General features: G+C 41.9%; 1 protein-coding gene across 1 annotated transcript in view; it reads left to right on the forward strand.

Moving 5' to 3' along the window:
- Positions 1-18,813, forward strand: part of LOC126427321 (uncharacterized) — a 97,631-nt gene that overhangs the window by 26,441 nt on the left and 52,377 nt on the right. The window contains exon 3 of the mRNA XM_050089629.1: positions 15,981-16,141. Coding sequence (XP_049945586.1) covers positions 15,981-16,141 — 161 coding nt within the window. The remainder of the gene's footprint in view (positions 1-15,980; positions 16,142-18,813) is intronic.

Raw genomic sequence — 18,813 nt, forward strand, 5'->3', positions numbered from 1 at the left:
CGGGTGGCCGGGTGGACGTACCGCCGAATTGCTCAACACATGGGGCGTGAGATCTCCACAGTACATCGATGTTGTCGCCAGTGGTCGGCGGAAGGTGCACGTGCCCGTCGACCTGGGACCGGACCGCAGCGACGCACGGATGCACGCCAAGACCGTAGGATCCTACGCAGTGCCGTAGGGGACCGCACTGCCACTTCCCAGCGAATTAGGGACACTGTTGCTCCTGGGGTATCGGCGAGGACCATTCGCAACCGTCTCCATGAAGCTGGGCTACGGTCCCGCACACCGTTAGGCCGTCTTCCGCTCACGCCCCAACATCGTGCAGCCCGCCTCCAGTGGTGTCGCGACAGGCGTGAATGGAGGGACGAATGGAGACGTGTCGTCTTCAGCGATGAGAGTCGCTTCTGCCTTGGTGCCAATGATGGTCGTATGCGTGTTTGGCGCCGTGCAGGTGAGCGCCACAATCAGGACTGCATACGACCGAGGCACACAGGGCCAACACCCGGCATCATGGTGTGGGGAGCGATCTCCTACACTGGCCGTACACCACTGGTGATCGTCGAGGGGACACTGAATAGTGCACGGTACATCCAAACCGTCATCGAACCCATCGTTCTAGCATTCCTAGACCGGCAAGGGAACTTGCTGTTCCAACAGGACAATGCACGTCCGCATGTATCCCGTGCCACCCAACGTGCTCTAGAAGGTGTAAGTCAACTACTCTGGCCAGCAAGATCTCCGGATCTGCCCCCATTGAGCATGTTTGGGACTGGATGAAGCGTCGTCTCACGCGGTCTGCACGTCCAGCACGAACGCTGGTCCAACTGAGGCGCCAGGTGGAAATGGCATGGCAAGCCGTTCCACAGGACTACATCCAGCATCTCTACGATCGTCTCCATGGGAGAATAGCAGCCTGCATTGCTGCGAAAGGTGGATATACACTGTACTAGTGCCGACATTGTGCATGCTCTGTTGCCTGTGTCTATGTGCCTGTGGTTCTGTCAGTGTGATCATGTGATGTATCTGACCCCAGGAATGTGTCAATAAAGTTTCCCCTTCCTGGGACAATGAATTCACGGTGTTCTTATTTCAATTTCCAGGAGTGTATATAGCAGTTAATGACATCCAGTCTTACAAATTTCAAAACTCCGCCATCTCTCTCCCCACATCCGCCACAGCTGGCGGCTCACCTCCAACTGCGCAACGCTACACGCTGTTCACATCCAGCTGCCCAACACTACAATGGCAGACAACAATGCAAACTAGCCACAGACTGCACACAGCACAGCCAGTGATTTTCGTACAGAGCGCTACGTAACGTTACCAATAAGAAAACATAAACAGCCTACATACATAGCCCCCATGCTCCCCACAAAAAATTTTACAAATTGTTTTGGGCATTGGCCAATTCAGATTTGAAAAATTTTTTCATAATTACAGTAACAAAGAAATCAAATGCACACACTTATTGATACAATGTTGGTCAAAAGCTAAAATTTTCTCACAGTCCATAAAGACAGTCGTGATCATCCATCACAGTAAAATTGCAGTGTCTTTTTCTCAATGTCTGAGCAGTAAAAGAAAATGCACACAGAAGTAGTGGATTTCCATGCAGTCTTGAAGAAGTAGTGTTGTCCTTCCAACGGAAGGACAGTGCTGACTCTTAACATGCAGACAGGTAATGGTGCACAACAGAGCAAACCCACAGCAGAGTCAGTCGAAGTTTTGAAGAATTGGTAGGTAAGTCATCACAGAGTAGACCCACTGTAGTCCTGGTAGAGATTACGATATTGGTGGGCCATCAAAGATGCAGACCCACTATAGTCCTTGTAGAGATAATGGTATTGGTGGGTGATCAAAGATGCAGACCCACTGTAGTCCTTGTAGAGACGGCCAGCAGCCATCTGTTGCGACTGTGCAGGTGCACAATCACCATCGAAGAGTCTTGCGGACAATATAGTAAGTCCATAAACCACCACTTGTGCACTCACAAAGTTTTTTGGAATTGTCCTTAGAACCAGCAATGCTGTTATCCAGTCCCTTGCTGAATTATTAACACATGTGCAAACACTAACAGTCCCTATTTCTCACATATTGTCCATATACAATGACCAACAGAAACGTGTGCAGTGAAATGTAACTTACAAGTTACTTAATTTGATAAACTGGTGTCAATTACAATTTTATAACATAAGAAAACAATAACAAAGGTACAAAATACATCATTAAAGTACATAACAATACAGATAACATTTGTGGTAATGCAGGCTTTACAAAAGAATAGAAATAAACATGTACACCAGTGTTACAAGAATTATGACATAAGTACATGCATAAAAGATCACAATAACTTTTGAAACATCAACATGAGCATTACAACAAAACAGAATAAATAATGTCTAAACATCCTTACAAAGAAAATAACATATTATTAATGCAAATTATATTTGAGTATAACAGTATTCCTCATCATAGTGAATGTACCTTAGTACTAGAAAAATTCTACAACATAAATCGTATTAGCTAAACACATAAAGACAGGAAGAACACAAATATACAAGAGTACACAAACACATAGCGGAATAATACAAAAGCAAAGACAGGATTCGTTTTCAGTGTGACATTTGGTACTGCAGTCCATCCCAAAACTTCGTTCTGTAGATTTTTCCCCTTATTTCAACATTTGTTTCCACCAAAAAAAATTCTATCCAAGCATGCTTTCTGTATTCTGTTCACATCCTCTTTCAAAATTCTTTTTTGGCCAAACCATTTTCTTATAGCTTCCCAATGCATTTCTTCCAATTCATCACAACTCGTTATCACATATAGAATACCCCATCTTAAGCTAACTTAAATCTACTGAGCTCAGATGCTAAATTAAGAGACGATGCAATGCAGCAGCACAAAACAATTAAAACAAACAGCAATGGCAAAAAAAAATGAAAATTGGCAAAGCTAGGAGCAGTAAATATAAATTTGAAGAGCAAATGCAACATTATCACTAATATGAGCCAATGTGCAGCAAAACGAAAAATAAATCATTAGTAAAACGGGCTTCACAGAGTAATACAAAGTGAAATTTAGTAGCACTATGCCTCGCAAGCAGCAGCAGCAAATGCAATATTACAACTAATATAAGGCAATGTGCAGCAAACAAGAAAAATAAATCCATAGTAATACTGGCTTAACAGAGTAATACAAAGTCAAATTCAGTAACATTATGCCTGGCAAACAGCAGCAGCAAATGCAGTAACTTATATCTAAACATAACAAAGCTCAAGCAGAAAAAATATTACAGTAAAAATGTCCATGTTTAATACCTATGTCACATCTTAACACTAGAGTGATAATCGTAAAAAAATTATTTATGCAATTCCCGTGAAGGGAAATGTCTATTTATGTGCCCTCGTTTTCTTGGAAGTAGATCATAAATTTCTTATTGACTGGATCTGCAGGCATAAAATAACTATATTAGTACATCTATTAAATTTTATTTTAACCAATGCTGCAGTGCAGCTAGAAACTAGATATTAAACAAAATGAGCAATCTCTCCATTAGAAAGACAATAGATGTAAACTGTTTCTCATCATTTCATTAGGCATTTTAGAAAATATCATAAATTAAGAGCTCCACAGTGTAATCATATGTTTTCAAGTTTGAGCGTATCGTATTTGCGATGCTTTCGACAAAGAAATGTCAATAGCGAGGATAATGGCCTCTTTTTTTTTTACTCCACCTGTGCCTCTGAAAGGCACACACTAATGGCTTTTTTTCCAGGTGACTGTCGCACAGCTGGGTGCTTACAGAGACCTACCTTTCTTCCCGAAATATTTACGGCAGCAGTTTCCGCTACAGTGGCAGTCTCCTATCAAAAAAAAGTTTCACAGGTTGAGAATTTGCGTTAGAAATGTGTAGAAACAAAATCCTATAAATATAACGGTACCCAAAAAATTTTCGTCGGCATTGTGGTACATTCACACATTTACACACATTTCATAACTCTTAAAGTACGATTCTTGGTTTCCAACATCCTTTTTCACAAGTCAGATCCCCTAACCACTACTCATTAGTCCTTACCTTATTACACATATACATATTCGTCGACACTTCTTCAATATTTCATCATAATAAATACGTAGCATAATCTAATTCCTCATATATGGCAGCATCATCTTATTGATCATAAACATATCTCAACAGCATAATACACATCGCCATTGTAATAATATCATAACATCTCAGTCAATTCTCAAAATCGTTGTAGCTTCCTCCAATAATTTCATAACCTAAAACAAATTCTCTGCTCATTTCAATAGTGTCATCTACCTCAAACATAGTTTAAAGTCATGAACCGACACCAAATACGTCATTCAGAGCTCTCATAATATCACAATGGTTCCGAAAAAATATGAACGCTTCACAAAGTACAGACAAAATACAATTTCGTAAGTTTGAAGTTATCCAGCAGTGTACTTATGTAAACATGTGTCACTGACGTAGTAAAAATATGTTTGTTTCTCTGTTAAATAATCAGATAGCTGTGCGATTTTGTGTTGGAGAAATATGGTACCGATGTGTAAAGTTGTATAAGCAAATACCATATTAGCTAGAGCTCCTTGTGCTTGCCGGACACATGGTACACAAAGTAGGCGTGTACCCCCCTGAGGATTAATGAGTAATACCCTCAGGTGTTACAGATTACAGCAATGGAATGAAATGTATCACGGAAAACCTTTGTATCATTGTACTTCAAATATCTTTAAAAATAAATGTTTTAAGTACAAAATTAATCACTCAAATACGTGTACTGAAGCACTAAACTGTACGTCTTGTTGTAAGATAATCTCTGTGGAAGTGTCGTAGTTCTCGTCCTCTGTAAGCAAAGTCTGCTGAAGTCAATGTAGTCACCTCATCATAAACAAAAGTGAAATGCTTTATGTATAGATATCGTCGTCATTATGCTTATTGCCATGATGAAGAAAGTACTGTGCTGTAACGTATTGTTGTGCTACGGAAAAGGCTGTCCCATTGTAGTTACTAGTAAAACATGTTTTACTTTCCAGAATAATTCAGAAAAACTGTGCAGATATAAAACAGAAACACCGCAAAAGCAACAATGTAAATTGTGTCACACATTAGTAGCGTCATGATATAATCGTGTAACTGTCAAATAAACTAACCACTGTGTCATATGGTATCCCTCAGAAAGTACTTTAAATAAAGATTGTCTATTCAAGTAAACCAAAATGTTGCATTAAAATCTCATTAGCAGTATATGTTCTAAGTATGTAAGCCATAAAGTCGTTTCATAATCGTGCAACTAACAAGCAAGAATGTACACACACAATAACACTGTGTCGTCTGTTCACAATAGCAATGCATTCGTAATTTCTGTTTAAATAAGTTCTCTTGGTTCTTGACTGGATATTTAACTTCAAACATTGTTGCATGTTAACAGTTTCTCGGTGTGACAAATTGTACTAGTAGTGTGAAGTGAAAAATTTTATGGCAAAGACTAAGTTAAAAAGCAGATTATCTTTCAATAAAGTTTTACATGTGAAATGTGGTGTAAACCTTTACTCCTCCGAGTATGCACAGTTTCAATTTCAACGCAATTATCATGTGGTATACGTCAGTAAGGAATGCTAAAATTTTTCTAAAGGTTAAAGTCTACGTTATTTTTCTCGGAGCCAGCCGGCGCTCGTGTCTGCCTGCGGTGTGAGTCATTGTCTGTTTCTTTCTTGCCGCGCATCGTTACTGGGATTTGAAAGGTCTAACATCTACAAGTTCACCTTGTCAAGAGGGCCCTGCCCTGTTTGAAACCCGCCAGTTCTGATTAAATTCTGGTCTGTTGTTACGATTATATCGTCTGTCGTCACGTCGATAGTCCCTGTAGTTTCTTTCTTGTCGGTTAAGTGGTGGAGAATTTCTCCCTGAATTGTCACACCCCGGTGGACCGTTGCGTCTGAAGTTATTCTGTCTACCTTGATAACAATAGTTCGCGTTGCCATATTGTCTGTTTCTATGATTGTTTCTGTCATATTCATTACTTCGGAAATGCGATCTTTCTCTGTAACTATTACTCTGCCAGTGGTTGTCATATGGGTGGTGTCTGTTTTGGTCAAAATTTGCGTTGTAAGAATAGCCTTGACTAACATTAACCTATACCTTTCACAAATCACTTACCTCACCAAAAATCTTCATTACTCGAACTACTGCAATACAGCGAGCGCCACTACTGCCAGTTAAATAAAAGATTCAAACTACAGAAGGCACTAACTACTGATAGGCATAGTTAGCAAATGAAAGATTTTAATATAGAACAAACAATGTATTTACCTTAATAGTCATAATATATATAGCAGTTCATGACATCCAGTCTTACAAATTTCAAAACTCCGCCATCTCCACATCCACCACTGCTGGCGGCTCACCTCCAACTGTGCAACGCTATGCGCTGTTAACATCCAGCTGCCCAACACTACAATGGCAGACAACAATGCAAACTAGCCACAGACTGCACACAGCACAGCCAGTGATTTTCGTACAGAGCACTACGTAACGTTGCGAATAAGAAAACATAAACAGCCTACTTTCAAAGTGTAAGTGTTATTAATTACATATAACATAGAATCAGCAATCAATTTCCCTACATGTATAGCTCAAGGCAGTAGCGCTCTAATAGATAATGTATTTATACAGCAAGAGGGTGTAAAACTAGCACATGCTTTCCCATTGATAAATGGATTATCAGCCAATGATGTACAATTGATTAAATTAGAAAACACAGCAAGGTGTACAGTTCAGAAACCATGAAATAAAACTGTAAGGTTGCTCAACCCAGTGTTTATTGACCACTTCAGAGAAAATTTAATAAATGTTAACTGGGGAGATGTATACAATGAGCCAAATGCACTTATGCCTGGGCATGGCCCGTGAGCCAATGTCTTGGCCACCCCATTTCTACACTCCTCATTTCATTTGTAATTCCTACAAACACTAACACCTGTATTCGTACTGATAACTAATTTAAATACAACCTACGGGTGAATTTTGCTTCATAGGTATTCGGCCACTGTCCATGGCATATTTGTGTGTCTAAGACTTCGTCTCCTAAATGTGGAGGCACCACCAAAGACACCACCAGAGGCAATAAACAATGACACAACACTAACTTGTGGAAAGAGACCTATCTGAGATTTCAATTTTGATGTATTCTAGAGCTTCCAGCAGATAAGGGAAACGCTACAATGCTCATGAAATAATGAACCTACTGCAGAAAAACTTGCGTTGTATTACAACCAGGAAAGTACAGTGAGATTAAAAGCAATCTCCCAACATCAGTACTTAGGGTAATGCATCAGCTAGTAAAAGCCTCTTTGATTTCTCTCACCAACCAGAAATGTCTTACTAAATCAGAACTGGCCTGATCAAGATTGTGTGGTATACCAAAAATTCACAAACCCCTCATTCCATTAAGACCAGTTGTTAGCGCTATGGACTGTTCGACAAGCGTGACTGCCAAATAGCTGGCCAGTCTTCTATGGACCTCTGTAGCAAAAAAAGACATATAAAAGGTTCAGTTCATTATACAAAAAATAGAATCCTTCATGTCCATCAGATATTAGCCCATTTAGACGTTCTATTACTGCTTACTATAGTTGCTCTTAATAAAACGATGTCACATATGGAATTTACACTCTTAGACAAAAAAAAGGAACACTCCATGAAGGAAATATCCGAAAGGTACAGAAAGTAGTAGTTGTGCTGTACATGAACAGACAAACAAGTGGATGACTTCTTCAAGAGGGAAGCTACACAAGTTAAGTAATTCAGTAATGCGTCCTTATGTAAACAATCTTAACATTGATTTACAGAGTTGTTGAATGTCTCCCTGAGGAACATCATGCCATATTTTGTCCAAATGCTGCGGTAGATCGTCAAAATCCCGACCTAGTAGGGCGTCCCTGCCTATATTGCTCCAATTATTCTCAATTGGGAAGAAGTCTGGCAACCTTGCTGGCCAAGGTAGGGTTTGGCAAGTCTAAAAACAAATAGTAGAAACTCTCCCCATATGCGAGAGGGCATCATTTTGGAAAAAAAGTTAGCCAAGAATGGCTTACCTTGAAGGCAGAAAAACGGGGTGTAGAACACCATAGACGAACAGGTGTGCTGTAAGGGTACCACAGATTACAACCAAAGAAGTCATGCTGTGGAAACAAATGACACCCCACACCATAACTCGAGGTTGTCAGACCATATGGCGGACGACAGTAAGGTTGGTATACTACGACCATCTGGGGCATCTCCAGACGCGACTTCGGCCAGGAATCTCATTGACTGGAACAGCCTTCTATGATGAGCCTCACTTCTAATTGAGCCCCAATGTCCAGCAAAGATGTTTCTGGAAATGCCTTGGAAACTGGGGGGGGGGGGGGGGGGGTTCCAATATGACTGTCGTCCGCCATGAAGCCCAACAACCGAGAGTGATGGTCTGGGGTGCCGTTCACTTTCAGAGCAGGACCACTTTAGTAGTCACCCACACAGCAGAGCGATACGTCGACGATATTCGATATTCCACGTCCAGTTTTGTTCTCCTTCATGGCAAGCCATACTGACATTATATATCAGCAAGGTAATGCCTGACCACACACACAACGAGTGTTTCTATTGCTCGCCAAACATACCTTGACTAGGAAGGGCGCCAAACCTCTCCCTAACTGACAACGTTTGGGGCATACTGGGCACGGCCCTCCAACCATCTCGGGGTTTTCATGACTTAACCTGCCGGCTGGACATGATTTCGAACGATGTCCCTCCGTCCCTCAGGAGGACATTCAACAGCTCTGCCAATAGATGCGAAGCCGAATAACTGAGGCGGACCAAAGCGTTACTGACTTCGCTCAGTTTGTGATGCTCTCGAATACATCATCCAGTTTTCTGAAACTGTAGTCATTACAACATTACAGGAAACACACTCAGCACAGTTACAACAGAGTTTTATATGTAAAACTGGAAGGAACAGCTCATCAGCCCAACAAGAAAAATCACTATCGTTGGTTTTGTTATATTGATGACACTCATACTTCGTTATATAGCCTCATGGACAAAAAGAACTCAGAATTTCTAAACTTTCCGAATGATATTAGTTACAATATAAAATCCAGTAAAGAAAAAGAGAAAGAATCTGAAATATTTTAAAATATATGGCTACTTAGAAAATGCACATATGTTAGGCACAGAAGGTCTGCAAAAACCTCACTCACACATGTGGATACATTCACAAAAATTCCAGTCATTGTCCCAAACTCAAAAGAGCAGTGATGAGAACATTGGTGGTCTGGGCTTAAATAATGTGTCACCACAGTAGTTGGAGGAACACCCTGACCATTTAAACACTACTTTCAGAAGAAATGATTAATCTGAGAAAGAGATAAATAGGGCAATAAGTCCATAAAGGTATGGGGCTTCTCATGAAGAAGAACCAAAGATTTACTCCCATTCGTAAAAGCAGTCATGGTTCACATTGTCAGAGTACGAGGAATACATAGTATTGATGCAGCGTTTATACCAATTACGAAGGAGCGTGAATGTTTTGAGCACTGTAAAGAATGTACGGCCAGCACTTGCCACAGGAGGAATATATAAATTGTCTTGCACACACAGTCAAGCACACATGTGTAGTGCAAACAGAAGTAATGATTTCTTGCTTAAGGAACAGAAGAACAGTTGTCATCTGCGAAATAGCAATAAATCGGCAGTTGCAGAACATCCACTGGGACCAGGGAAACTAAAAATTCGTCTCTGTGATTCGGATCCAATATTACTGTGCTTGAATTTACAGAGAGGGCATTCAAATTCCAAAGCACGAAAGCAACTTTAACGGAAAGAAGAATGAGAGAAATTAGACTAGTTGCTGACCTCAGTGCTGAATACAGAAACCAGCGCCAAGTGTTCCCCAGCAGAAGCTCGACAACACACGCACTCGTGACTCTGCGCTCTTAAGCAGCCGTCTGATGACATCACAGCCCGACTGTGGCAGGGATCCGAACAAACAGTTCAGCTTGTAGAGTTTATAGAAGTTTCAAACTGCTGCCTGAGCCTTTATAGCCTCTGAAGTTGTCTCCAGCTTTTGGAGACGAAACGTTAGAGACCTTTCCTGGTTCCTTTTTTTTTTTTTTTGAGTATCAGTCTTCTGATTCTTTTGATGAGGTCCACCACGAATTCCTCTCCTATGCCAACCTCTTCATCTCAGTGCAGCACTTGCGACCTACGTCCTCAATTATTTGCTGGATGTATTCTCTAATTTCGTACCATGGAAGTCATTCCATGATGTCTTAGCAGACGTCCTATCATCGTGTCCCTTCCACATATTCCTTTCCTCTTCCATTCTGTGCAGAACCTCCTCACTCCTTACTTTGTAAGTTGACCTAATTTTCAGCATTCGTTTGTAGTACATCATCTCAAATGCTTTGATTCTCTCCTGTTCTGGTTTTCCTACAGTCCATGTTTCACTACCATTCAAGGCTCTGCTCCAAACGTACATTCTCAGAAAATTCTTCCTCAAATTAAGGCCCTAATAGACTTCTCTTGGTCAGGAATGCCTTTTTCGCCGAGGCAAATCTGCTTTAGATGTCCTCCTAGCTCCATCTGTCATTGGTCATTTTGCTGCCTAGATAGTAGAATTCCTTAATTTGATATACTTTGTGACAATTAATCCTGATGTTATGTTTATCTCTGTTCTCATTTCTGCTACTTCCAATTCCTTTTGTCTTTCTTCGATTTATTCTCAACCCACATTTTGTACTCATTAGACTGTCCATCCCATTCAGCCCATCATGTAATTTTTCTTCACTTTCACTTTCAGAATAGCAATGTCATCAGCGAATCGTATTATTCATACCCTTTCACCTTGAATTTTAATGCCACTCCTGAACCTTTCTTGTATTCCCATCATTGCTTCATCGATGTACATACTGAAATTACGGGCGAAACACTACATCCCAGCCTACATCTTTTTTAATCCGAGCACTTCATTCTTGGTCATCCACTCTTATTATTCCCTCTTGGCTTTTGTACATATTGTGTATTACCCGTCGCTCCCTACAGCTTACCCCCGTTTGTTCAGAATTTCTAACACGTTGCGCCATTTTACATTACTCAACGCCTTTTCCAGGTCGACAAATCCTATAAACGTAAGTTTATCGTTCTTTAGTCTTGCTTCTATCACCGACAGCAGCGTCGGAATTGCCTCTCTGTTGCATTTACCTTTCCTAAGGCCAAATTGATAGTCATCTAACTAATCCTCAATTTTCTTTTCCATTCTCCAATATATTATTCTTGTCAGCAATTTGGATGCATGAGCTGTTAAGCAGGCTGTTCGATAATTGTCGCACTTGTCAGCTCTTGCAGTCTTAGGAATTGTGTGGATGATATTTTTCCGAAAAATAGATGGTATGTCGGCGGACTCATACATTTTACACACCAACGTGAATAGTCGGTTTGTCGCCAGTTACCCCCAACGATTTTAGACATCCTGATGGAAAGTTATCTATCCCTTCTGCCTTATTTGATCTTAAGTCCTCCAAAGCCCTTTTAAATTCTGATTCTATTACTGGATCTACTATCTCTTCTAAATTGACTCTTCTTTCTTCTATCGCATTAGACAAATCTTCCCTCCCCATGGAGGCCTTCAATGTACTCTTTCCATATATCCACTTCCTCCTCCTTTTTGGCGGTGAAATTCCCACTGCACTCTTCATGTTACCACCCTTTCCTAACAATTTCACTCAAGGTTGCTTTGACATTCTTATGCGCTGACTCAGTCCTTCCAACAATCATTTCTTTTTCGACTTCTTTACATTTTTCAGGCAGCCATTTCGTCTTAGCTTTCCTACCCATCCTGTCTATTCCATCCCTCAGGACTTGCATTTCTGTATTCCTGAATTTCCATGAACATTTTTGAACTTCCCTCTTTCATCATGGGTAATAAAAGAAATATTTCAGTTATTTATTTTAATTCCCATGGTTTCTTCGCAGTTACTTTCTTTGTACCTATGTTTTTCTTTCCAACTTTTGTTAATGTCATTTTCAGAGATATCCATTCCTCTTCAAGTGAACTGCCTACTAGGATATTCCTTGTTTCTGTATCCATAGCCTTGCAGATCTGCAAGAGTATCTCGTCATTCCTTAGTTCTTCTGTAACTGACGCATTTGCGTATCATTTCTTTCTGACTTATCTCTTAAACTGCAACGTACTGTTTATCATTACTACATTGTGATATGAGTCTATATCTGCTCCTGCGTATGCCTTACAATTCACTATATCATTTCAGAATCTCTGTCGGACCATGATGTAATCTAACTGTAGTTCCCCATGTCACCCAGCCTTTTCCAATTATACATCCTCCTCTTGCGATTAAGAGTATTCGCTATTATTAGCCGAAATTTATTACAGGACTGAGTTAGTCTTTCTTCTCTCTCATTCCCTATCCCAACCCCATATTCTGCAGTAACCATTTCTTCCACGTTTTCCCCTACAACTGCATTCGAGTCTCCCACGAGTAATGGAGTTTCATCTCCCTTTACGTACTGTATTACCCTTTCAATACCTTCATATACTTTTTCTGTCTCTTTATCTACATCTACATCTACATCTACATTGATACTCCGCAAGCCACCCAACGGTGTGTGGCGGAGGGCACTTTACGTGCCACTGTCATTACCTCCCTTTCCTGTTCCAGTCGCGTATGGTTCGCGGGAAGAACGACTGTCTGAAAGCCTCCGTGCGCGTTCTAATCTCTCTAATTTTACATTCGTGATCTCCTCGGGAGATATAAGTAGGGGGAAGCAATATATTCGATACCTCATCCAGAAACGCACCCTCTCGAAACCTGGCGAGCAAGCTACACCGCGATGCAGAGCGCCTCTCTTACAGAGTCTGCCACTTGAGTTTATTAAACATCTCCGTAACGCTATCACGGTTACCAAATAACCCTGTGACGAAACGCGCCGCTCTTCTTTGGATCTTCTCTATCTCCTCCGTCAGACCGATCTGGTACGGATCCCACACTGATGAGCAATACTCAAGTATAGGTCGAACGAGTGTTTTGTAAGCCACCTCCTTTGTTGATGGACTACATTCTCTAAGCACTCTCCCAATGAATCTCAACCTGGTACCCGCCTTACCAACAATAAATTTTATATGATCATTCCACTTCAAATCGTTCCGCACGCATACTCCCAGATATTTTACAGAAGTAACTGCTACCACTGTTTGTTCCGCTATCATATAATCATACAATAAAGGATCCTTCTTTCTATGTATTCGCAATACATTACATTTATCTATGTTAAGGGTCAGTTGCCACTCCCTGCACCAAGTGCCTATCCGCTGCAGATCTTCCTGCATTTCGCTACAATTTTCTAATGCTGCAACTTCTCTGTATACTACAGCATCATCCGCGAAAAGCCGCATGGAACTTCCGACACTATCTACTAGGTCATTTATATATATTGTGAAAAGCAATGGTCCCATAACACTCCCCTGTGGCACGCCAGAGGTTACTTTAACGTCTGTAGACGTCTGTCCATTGATAACAACATGCTGTGTTCTGTTTGCTAGAAACTCTTCAATCCAGCCACACAGCTGGTCTGATATTCCGTAGGCTCTTACTTTGTTTATCAGGCGACAGTGCGGAACTGTATCGAACGCCTTCCGGAAGTCAAGAAAAATAGCATCTACCTGGGAGCCTGTATCTAATATTTTCTGGGTCTCATGAACAAATAAAGCGAGTTGGGTCTCACACGATCGCTGTTTCCGGAATCCATGTTGATTCCTACATAGTAGATTCTGGGTTTCCAGAAATGACATGATACGCGAGCAAAAAACATGTTCTAAAATTCTACAACAGATCGACGTCAGAGATATAGGTCTATAGTTTTGCGCATCTGCTCGACGACCCTTCTTGAAGACTGGGACTATCTGTGCTCTTTTCCAATCATTTGGAACCCTCCGTTCCTCTAGAGACTTGCGGTACACGGCTGTTAGAAGGGGGGCCAGTTCTTTCGCGTACTCTGTGTAGAATCGAATTGGTATCCCGTCAGGTCCAGTGGACTTTCCTCTATTGAGTGATTCCAGTTGCTTTTCTATTCCTTGGACACTTATTTCGATGTCAGCCATTTTTTCGTTTGTGCGAGGATTTAGAGAAGGAACTGCAGTGCGGTCTTCCTCCGTGAAACAGCTTTGGAAAAAGGTGTTTAGTATCTCAGCTTTACGCGTGTCATCCTCTGTTTCAATGCCATCATCATCCCGTAGTGTCTGGATATGCTGTTTCGAGCCACTTACTGATTTAACGTAAGACCAGAACTTCCTAGGATTTTCTGTCAAATCGGTACATAGAATTTTACTTTCGAATTCACTGAACGCTTCACGCATAGCCCTCCTTACGCTAACTTTGACATCGTTTAGCTTCTGTTTGTCTGACGGGTTTTGGCTGCGTTTAAGCTTCAGACGTTGGCATGTACTATCTGAACTATCGTTGTCGGGATTGGTTTGCTGTCGATTGTGATAAGCGTAACTGTATCACTGAACTGTTCACTGCAACACACTCTCTGCTCTACCTTCCTAAAGAATCCTAATCCCGTTCTACTGTTTTCTGCTACTGTTGATAATACCATAATAGCAGCCCAAAATACGACCGTTCCGCCCCACAGCAGAACCCATGGATAGAGACCTGCACCGGTGCCTGGTCACCTACACAGCCTTGTACGATGATCCCCAGTCGACATTCGAAACCTGTACTCGCCGGTGAACACAAGCACACTCCACCGATCCAGATTCCGTTTCACGTGTCCCCTTAGGCAATTCCTTCGCACTCCAAGGTCCCAGGTAGTTTTTTATTGTTGTTCGTAGTGGTCGCCTAGTGACCAAATTCATCGTGTGAAACTGGCTACTTGTGTCGACGAGCCTCCGAGTTGACAACAAACTGAGGGAGTACTTTTACAGATAGAGACTCCAGCAAAACACAAGCATAACTGAGCCCACAGAGTCCTACCTCCATGATACAGAGGCACCCAGGCAGTCATATGTGCCCCTGGATAGGACCAAAATTTCCTGCAGCTACTTCCTTAATTACCTTGGTGACTCCCCCTTCCTGTCACTGTCATTTATGCAGCACTGCGCGGACCTGTGAAAGTCGTTTGGTTCTATTCTAAATCAACTGGACTACATTCCTGCAAAAAAACTGGCGAGCAAATGTAGACAAACAAAACAACGCTGCAATTTCTCTTGGTTATTGAGCTGTCGCATATTGTGCTAAAGCATGGGAGAATGGCATTCATACAGTTAAGACGTAAGGAGCCATGTTAACTATTAATGACATTGCTACAACAGCTCCCACTTAGGGGTTGCATGTTCTGTCACATTTTGTCCCTGCTAATCTCACAATCAAGGATGCCAAGGTACCAATTCCTAAGACAGAGTGCAGTACGTATTCAGTCTAACTGAGTAAGGTAGCGCAGTATGGTCTTTTTTGTCACAAAACGGCACAGGAGAGACATGGCAACGTCTTGAAAACGTGGTATTATAGTGGAAGTGCTGCTCTTGACTATGGCGCCAAGGAGCAGACGGTGAGCCATGTTGTGGGGGAGCGCCCACTCCATGCCTTTGAAGGCGGTCTGCAGTGCTTGTCCAATCAGAGTTCTGGCTGCATGTTTGTATGTGAATTCTTGTATTTCATCAGAAATTATCAGTTCACCAGAATATGTTAGCAGACTCGCATACCAGCCGTAATGTACGCAACGATTCCTGTCTGACACCTCGATTCGTCTCTAATGGGCTGGCGACCTCAATCAATGGGAAACGTAAAAGCTGGAGAGGGGAAAGTTCAGTTTAGTTTTCACTATTATAGTCTACAAAATACAGTCAAGTTTCACAATATCATCTGTCACATAAACTGACTCCATTTTATTTTGAAAGGTTGAACAACATGGAATGGAACATGACAGCGCTGCAAAAGGATGATCTGAGGCATCATATCCTGTCAGTTAATGCTGTTCGACGCATCACAAGAGCCACGGTCGGCAGGGTGAATTGTGAGTGGCAGCGTTATGTTCAGTTTGAGTGGAGGGATGAACCTGGTGAGTATATTATTTGGAAGTTCGTTATTGTTAAATAAAGCGTAATGTGCTCATTTAGGTTTTCTATGAAAACTCACGTCGAAGTTAATCAACACATGGAGTTGCACCACATTTGAAAATTCTGTCCTAATTAAAGTGCATAGAAATAATCACACTGGAGAAAAGAAACAGTTATCTAATCACAACCGATTTCATCTAACAAGAGAAGATCACCAACCTGGTCTCATATACAAAACGCACACTTGCAAGGTGTGAGCCCCAGCTGTCTATGACGCGCGGAGATTTGGGCCACGATTATGACTGTACGCAGTTAAGACTTTCTGAACACATAGCTTTTCAACGCTCGTGTACTACTTGTTTCTGGCACGCTCCGCTGCGTTCGCCCATTGTCGGAGCTCGAACTACTGTACGGTACGGTGAGTAAGAGGTTCGCGTTTATAGTGCCGGTGAACCGACAAGCGACAGTGTGGCAGCTCCAGGAGCAGTATACAGTGACGGTCAAATTGCCACGTTTAGACGTCAAAGCTCGCGACAGTTGTGACCGGTAAGCGTCTTTATATGTGGCTATTCGACTAACTCTTACACGAGGCAAAAGAAACTCTATGAGCGTTTCTTTGTGCTACTATTTGTAACTTGCGATTTAGTTGCGGCAGTCATAGAGAAGACCCGTTAAATGGAGAGAAGAATAGTTGATTGACGTTAGACTATTCTTTATGAGAGGATGGTGGTGACAATGATGACGATACCCTTTCACCACGATCATTTTCGTCAAACAACTTCATTGGCACAATGCGACGGAGACGTAAAATCACGAAGTGACTGTTTAGGAAGCTTGCTTTGAAGAGGGAATATTGTCAGATTTTACCTTGCCTCTGTCCGTAACAGAGATCTCTGTGTGTGTGTGTCTGGCGTGTGTTTTATAAAAAACTGCTGCAGAATACATCCTAAAATATTACTAAACAGTGTTGACCATATATGTGCATGGCATTGAAATACTATCTGTTCATATTGCTTACCCATACAAATAACATGTGTTCTACTTGAAGAACAAAGTTTCGAAACACATGGGGCAGACGTGACCGGCTCCACACACGTCTTCCCACACTTGCGACATGAAGCAGGTATGAGGGCTCAGGACGTCACCCCGCTGCACAGTACTCTGCACTCGTGCATCAGGCAGCTGCAGTGCAGCGGAGCCAGTGGCAGGCAACCTGCACCTACAGAACTTTAAAAACTCTGCATTCAAGACGTCTAAAATGAGTATTATCTTAAGTATGGCCATTTATTTTAAGAGAGGGCGGGTGTTTGGTATCTAGGGTTGAGATCTCGCAAGTGTACGTTTTTCTCCTTACAAAACAAGGTCGAGTTAGTTATGTTTATGTGGAAGGTTACAAGTAATAAACATGAAGGTTGAGGACAGATTTCATTCGATGTCACATAAGGAGAGATCATGCTGACACAGGAGTTGAGCACACCACCTCTAGCCTCGACAAGGGCCTGAGTTGGCCGACAAGGAGAGTCCACGAGTCTCTCCAGCTGTGTCGTGTTCAGCTGACGTCACTCAACAGGTCCCGTAGAGCCGCCAGATCGCAGCGACGTTGAGACCGCCGCTGTCCACACGCTGGAGCCAAACATTTCCTGTGAGGCTGAGACGGGATGGCTTAGCGGGCATGTCGGGATGCGGCAGGACGGCTGAGTGTTCGGTCCTCCAGCCAGGAGCGTGTCCACGCGGTCTGTGAACACGGCTGCTGTCTTGGGAGCGTCCCCAGGATACTCAGCATGAAGGTAGCGCACAGGTCCGGATTAAAAAAATCACTATGCAATGTGATGCGATCTAGACTGCTCGCTCACTGAACTTCAGCACAGATCCCTGACACGTGACGTTTTAAGACTCCCGTTCATTGTCGTTGCGATAAAAGTGACAATGCGGGAAGGTACTGTAACTTTTCCGAAATTTTTAGACCTTTAATGCCATACGCTACAGAGCGTACGGGGATCCACTACACGAAGACAACTTCAGCAGAACAGACACTAAGAGTCGCAAGAAACGACAGAGCCCGTGTCCTTAGAAATAGTGTAAAGTGCGTTATAAAAAGTAGCGGAATTTGGCACATTGTGTACATTTATTTACTTCTTTATGCGTTTATTCCACCTGATAAAATTAAGGCATTCGTGCACTCTCTTATATATAACCTGACATTTCAATGAGTCAACATTACGACATGCGAAGTACACGGGCAGCTTACGGTAGTGATAATTATACTACTTCTGCTAATAACAACAACAACAATGGAGACACATAAGAACACACGTTTCTCTTGATGGGACATGCACAACTGTTGATACACATCCCAGTGATAAAATCAACTGCTGATGTACAATTTTGCAACTGTAGCATGTTATGCTTTATATCAGAATACACATACTACAAAAATTGTAGCTCTGCATCTTTAAGTTGACTTAGATGTAAAACAGTGTAACTATTTCAAACTGTGGATGCATTACTTTTACATATTTGTTCCCCTTTCTTTTAACAAATTACATGATAAAAATATCAAAACTTCACGTACTGCAGTTACATAACATTATTGCTTCAGAACAAACAGTCATGATTGCACACGACGTTTGGCCTTGGAGCGGAGTGGAAGAGAGGGGAGTCCCTTTCTCTCTCC

This window comes from Schistocerca serialis, chromosome 11, assembly GCF_023864345.2.
Source record: "Schistocerca serialis cubense isolate TAMUIC-IGC-003099 chromosome 11, iqSchSeri2.2, whole genome shotgun sequence".
NCBI lineage: Eukaryota > Metazoa > Arthropoda > Insecta > Orthoptera > Acrididae > Schistocerca > Schistocerca serialis.